At 58.9% G+C, this 6030-nt stretch overlaps 1 protein-coding gene and 1 long non-coding RNA gene across 2 annotated transcripts in view; one reads left to right on the top strand and one right to left on the bottom strand.

Moving 5' to 3' along the window:
* The window catches only part of LOC140431071 (transmembrane protein 216-like), a 25705-nt gene extending 24298 nt beyond the window's left edge, over positions 1-1407 (bottom strand). Inside the window, exon 1 of the mRNA XM_072519001.1 lies at positions 1248-1407. Within this exon, the coding sequence (XP_072375102.1) occupies positions 1248-1257 (10 nt within the window). The 5' untranslated portion in view covers positions 1258-1407. The remainder of the gene's footprint in view (positions 1-1247) is intronic.
* LOC140384380 (uncharacterized) overlaps positions 1-6030 on the top strand; it is a 72406-nt gene that overhangs the window by 34538 nt on the left and 31838 nt on the right. The window lies entirely within an intron of this gene.

Raw genomic sequence — 6030 nt, 5'->3', positions numbered from 1 at the left:
CCACCCCCACACACACACCCCCCCACCCCCACACACACCCCCCCCCCACCCCCACACACACCCCCCCCCACCCCCACACACACCCCCCCCCACCCCCACACACACCCCCCCCCACCCCACACACACCCCCCCCACCCCACACACACCCCCCCCACCCCCACACACACACCCCCCCACCCCCCCCACACCCACCCCCCCCACCCCCCACACCCACCCCCCCCACACCCACCCCCCCCCACCCCACACCCACCCCCCCCACCCCCACACCCACCCCCCCACCCCCACACCCACCCCCCCCACCCCCACACCCCACCCCCCCCACCCCCACACCCACCCCCCCCACCCCCACACCCACCCCCCCCACCCCCACACCCACCCCCCCCACCCCCACACACACCCCCCCCACCCCCACACACACCCCCCCCACCCCACACACACCCCCCCCACCCCCACACACACCCCCCCCCACCCCCACACACACCCCCCACCCCCACACACACCCCCCACCCCCACACACACCCCCCACCCCCACACACACCCCCCACCCCCACACACACCCCCCACCCCCACACACACCCCCCACCCCCCCACACACCCCCCACCCCCCCACACACCCCCCACCCCCCCACACACCCCCCACCCCCCCACACACCCCCCACCCCCACACACCCCCACACACACCCCCCACCCCCACACACACCCCCCCACCCCCACACACACACCCACCCCCCCACACACACACCCACCCCCCCACACACACACCCACCCCCCCACACACACACACCCCCCCACACACACACACCCCCCCACACACACACACCCCCCCACACACACACACCCCCCCACACACACACACCCCCACCCACACCCACACACCCCCCCACACACACACACCCCCCCACACACACACACACCCCCCCACACACACACACACCCCCCCACACACACACACACCCCCCACACACACACACACCCCCCCACACACACACACCCCCCCACACACACACACCCCCCCACACACACACACACCCCCACACACACACACCCCCCCACACACACACACCCCCCCACACACACACACCCCCCACACACACACACCCCCCCACACACACACACCCCCCCACACACACACACCCCCCCACACACACACACCCCCCCACACACACACACCCCCCCACACACACACACCCCCCCACACACACACACCCCCGTCAACCCACCCAGCCTCCCCCGCTCCCTTCACTCACCTCCCGCCATTTTGGGTTACCTGAGTAACAGTTTCCAGCGTCGTTCGTCACTTTCCTGGTAACCAGGCCCGGACACCTCTAACCCGCTGAAACAGCAGAACTGCGTTTATCTGCGGCCTATTTTGTGAATCCGTCCCCCCGACCCGGGACAAGTTTTATCTTTCAGTCTCCTGATTGGCCATTCTGTCCGAACGCTCTGATTGGATGACTGGGTCGTCCAGGGGCTCGCGCTCTGTGCGCGTGCGCGGTCCTGCGGCGCTGGAGCGGAACTTGCTCCTGTTTTACAGATTCAGCTCAGAGGCAAAACTGCTTCTGAAGAGGAAGGAAAATGTTTTTGACGTGATTGGGGTCCATTTGTTTTTGTCGCTTGCTGGGACTGAGTTAATTTATAGGAGTTACTGGTGGTGATCTGTGCGAAACACTGGGAACAGATTAGGAGTGGTTTCTGGGTTACGGGGATAGGATGGAAGTGAGGGCTTAAATGGGTCGGTGCAGACTCGATGGGCCGAATGGCCTCCTGTACTGTATGTTCTATGTATCTAACAGGGCTCTTCATCTCACACATCCACTAAATATTAATATCGTCAAGCAATATATGTTTCAATTTATTTGGGGTACTGGGAATAGGTATTCGTTGTTGAGCTCATCGCGATATGAGGTTGAGGCTGTGAATTAAATTACATTCTTCATTTCCTTTCAGTTATCTGAACCCTTTGCTGCTCAAATATTCACTTGATGGATGCGGAAATGCAGTCTTCAAACGTTGCAATGAGGTTTCAACTGGAGATTGCTCTGTTCTCAATTTTTCAGGTATCCGACCTTCATAGAATCTACAGTGCAGACCATTAGGTCTGCTCGGCCCCTGGAAATAGCACCCTACTTAAGCCCACACCTCCACCCTATCCCCATAACCCATTAACACCACCTAACCTTCGGACGGTAAGAGGCAATTTAATAAGGGCAATCCACCTAACCTGCACATCTTTGGACTGTGGGAGGAAACCGGAGCACCCGGAGGAAACCCACGCAGACACCGGGAGAAAATGCAAACTTCACGCAGTCACTCGAAGCCGGAATTGAACCTGGGTCCTGGAGCTGTGAGGCAGCAGTGCTAGCCGCTGTGTCACCCCACTCCATGTGGATCCTGCGTTGGACATCCTGCCTCAACGTACTAGCTCTCCTTCACATTCTAAAACTATTTTCAAAGGTAGAGGCCTGAAAGACAGCCATTTTGCTGCGCACCCACTGACCACCCACCTTGGCTCTGGTTCTGCAGAGTGACACCAGCTGTATGAGTAGGTGACCCCACCCTGCCGCCATGTGAGGGCGGAGCCCACAGTGCCAATACTCCTGCCTACTCTCTTGAAAAAGCCTTTGGTGATCACGATGGGGAGGCACTGGAACACAAACAAAAACGTCGGAAGGACCACCATTTTTACCGACTGCACTCTACCCGCCAACGAGAGCGGCAACATGTCCCATCGTTTGAAGTCCACCTCCATTTGGTCCACCAACCTCGTCAGATTCAGTTTGTGTAGGGCCCCCCAGCTCCTGGCTATCTGGAACCCTAGATACCGAAAACTCCCCTCTGCCCTCCTCAGCGGTAGGTCCCCTATCCCTCTTTTTTGGTCCCCTGCCTGTAGTACAAAAAGCTCGCTCTTCCCTACATTGAGCTTATAGCCTGAGAACTCCCCAAACTCCCTCAAAGTCTGCATAACCTCCACCATCCCCTCCATTGGGTCCGCCACGTACAGCAGCAGGTCGTCCGCGTATAGCGACACCCGATGCTCTTCCCCCCCGCGGACCACCCCCCTCCATTTATTAGACTCCCTCAGTGATATGGCCAAGGGTTCGATCGCCAATGCAAACAACAGGGGGGACAGAGGGCACCCCTGCCTCGTTCCTCAGTACAGTCGAAAGTACTCCGACCTCCGCCGGTTCGTCACCACACTTGCCACCGGGGCGCTGTAAAGGAGCTTAACCCAGCTAATAAATCCTCCCCCGAACCCAAACCTACGCAACACCTCCCAGAGGTACTCCCACTCAACTCGGTCAAAGGACTTTTCCGCGTCCATGGCTGCCACTATCTCCGCCTCTCCCTCCTCCAATGGCATCATTATCACGTTTAATAGCCGCCGCACATTCGTATTTAATTGCCTGCCCTTTACAAATCCCGTCTGGTCCTCATGTATCACCCCCGGGACACAATCCTCAATCCTCGTGGCCAGCACTTTTGCCAATAGCTTAGCGTCCACATTAAGGAGCGAAATCGGCTTGTACGATCCACATTGCAGTGGGTCCTTGTCTCGCTTCAGAATCAAAGAAATTGTCGCCTCCGACATTGTCGGGGGCAGGGACCTCTCTTCTCTTGCCTCGTTAAAGGTCCTCACTAGTAGCGGGGCCAACAGGTCCGCATACTTTCTATAGAACTCCACCGGGAACCCGTCCGGCCCCGGGGCCTTCCCCGCCTGGCCCCGGGGCCTTCCCCGCCTGCATGCTCCCCAAACCCTTACTCAGCTCCTCCAACCCGATTGGTGCCCCCAAACCAGCCACCTCTTGCTCCTCCACCCTCGGGAACCGCAGTTGGTCCAGGAATCTTCCCATCCCCTCTTCTCCCCCTGGGGGCTGGGATCTGTACAGCTCTTCATAGAAGGCCTTGAATACCTTGTTTATTTCCGTTGCACTCTGGGCCATGGCTCCCCCACTATCTTTGACTCCCCCTATTTCCCTCGCTGCCGCCCTCTTACGGAGCTGGTGTGCCAGCATCCGACTGGCCTTTTCCCCGTACTCGTAGGTCGCCCCCTGCGCCTTCCTCCACTGTGCCTCCGCCTTCCCCGTAGTCAACAGGTCAAACTCCGTCTGGAGCCGTCACCTTTCCCCAAGTAATCTTTCCTCCGGGGCCTCTGCGTATCTCCTGTCCACTCGCAAAATCTCCCCCACTAACCTCTCCCTTTCCCTGCCCTCTGTCTTCTCCCTATGAGCCCTGATGGAGATTAGCTCTCCCCTGATCACCGCCTTCAACGCCTCCCATACCACCCCCACTCGTACCTCCCCGTTGTCGTTGGCCTCCAAGTACCTTTCAATACACCCCCTTACCTTACCACACACCACCTCATCTGCCAATAGTCCCACATCCAAACGCCACAGCGGGCGTTGGTCCCTCTCCTCTCCCAGCCCCACTTCCACCCAGTGCGGGGCATGGTCCAAAACGGCTATGGCTGAATACTCCGTCCCCTCCACCCTCGGAATGAGCGCCCTGCCCAGCACAAAGAAGTCTATCCGGGAGTATGCCTTGTGCACGTGGGAGAAGAAAGAAAATCCCCTGGCCTGCGGTCTTGCAAACCTCCATGGGTCCACTCCCCCCATCTGGTCCATAAACCCCCTGAGCACCCTGGCCGCCGCCGGCCTCTTTCCCGTCCTTGATCTGGAGCGGTCTAGTGCTGGGTCCAGCACTGTGTTAAAGTCCCCTCCCATTATCAGTACTACCTCCAGGTCCGGGATGCGCCCCAACATGCGCTTCATAAATCCAGCATCATCCCAGTTCAGGGCGTATACATTTACCAACACCACCCACGTCCCTTGCAACCTACCACTCACCATCACGTATCTCCCTCCATTGTCCGCTACGATAGTCTTGGCCTCAAATGACACATGTTTTCCCACCAGAATTGCCACCCCTCTGTTTTTCGCGTCCAGTCCCGAGTGAAATACCTGTCCTACCCATCCCCTTCTTAACCTAACCTGGTCCGCCACCTTCAGATGTGTCTCTAGGAGCATAGCCACGTCTACCTTCAGTCCCTTCAAGTGCGTGAACACTCGAGCCCTCTTCACCGGTCCGTTCAGGCCCCTCACGTTCCACGTTATCAGCCGGATTGGAGGGGCTCTCCCCCGCCGACTAGCCATCTCCTTTTCTGGGCCAGTCCCATGTCCGCAACTCCCTCACCTCCGTCCCGGCCACCTCTTCTGTGTCCCATTCCCTTTCGGCCAGTGCAGCAGCAACCCTGTTCCCCCCCCCCCCCCCCGGCTAGACCCCTGTCTAGCTATTTTGCTCCCCCCATATCACTCCTGTAAGTCAGCTGACCCCGGCTTCCCCCGTCATCCCTTTGACCCCCCCGTGTGGGAATCTCCCCATCAATCAACGTTCCTACGTTCCCCCTCCTACCTTTCTTCCCGCGCGCGGGAGAAAAACCCCGCGCTTTCCAGAGCCTGCTCCGCCCCCCGCTGAGGCAGCTTCTGTTGCGACCTTGTCTCTCGTCCCGAGCCCATATAACATTCCCTGCGCGTGCTTGCCCTCCTATATACAACCGCCATCATACTTCAACCCTCAAATACCCCCCACCCTCACAAACCCTCAATTAGAGTCTAACTTTTCAGTTAATATAAAGGTCCACGCCTCTTCGGGCGTTTCGAAGTAGTGGTGTTGGCCGTTATATGTGACCCACAGTCGCGCTGGCTGCAACATTCCAGATTTCACTCCTTTCCGATGCAGCACCGCTTTGGCCCGGTTGAAACCCGCTCTCCGCTTAGCGACCTCCGTGCTCCAGTCCGGGTATATTCTAATCTCAGCATTGTCCCACTTGCTGCTCCGCTCCTTCTTGGCCCATTTCAGGACCCTCTCTCTATCTGTGAACCGTTGGAATCTCACCACCATCGCCCTTGGCAGCTCGTTTGCTTTGGGCTTCCTCGCCAGCATCCGGTGCGCCCCTTCCAGCTCCAGCAACCCTGGGGGGGCCTCCGCGCCCATCAGCGCCCCGCACATTGTGCCCGCATATACCGCGGCATC

Source organism: Scyliorhinus torazame, chromosome 10 (genome assembly GCF_047496885.1).
Source record: "Scyliorhinus torazame isolate Kashiwa2021f chromosome 10, sScyTor2.1, whole genome shotgun sequence".
Lineage (NCBI taxonomy): Eukaryota > Metazoa > Chordata > Chondrichthyes > Carcharhiniformes > Scyliorhinidae > Scyliorhinus > Scyliorhinus torazame.
The sequence above is the reverse complement of the archived record's forward strand: the minus strand, read 5'-3'. Positions and strand labels throughout refer to the sequence as shown.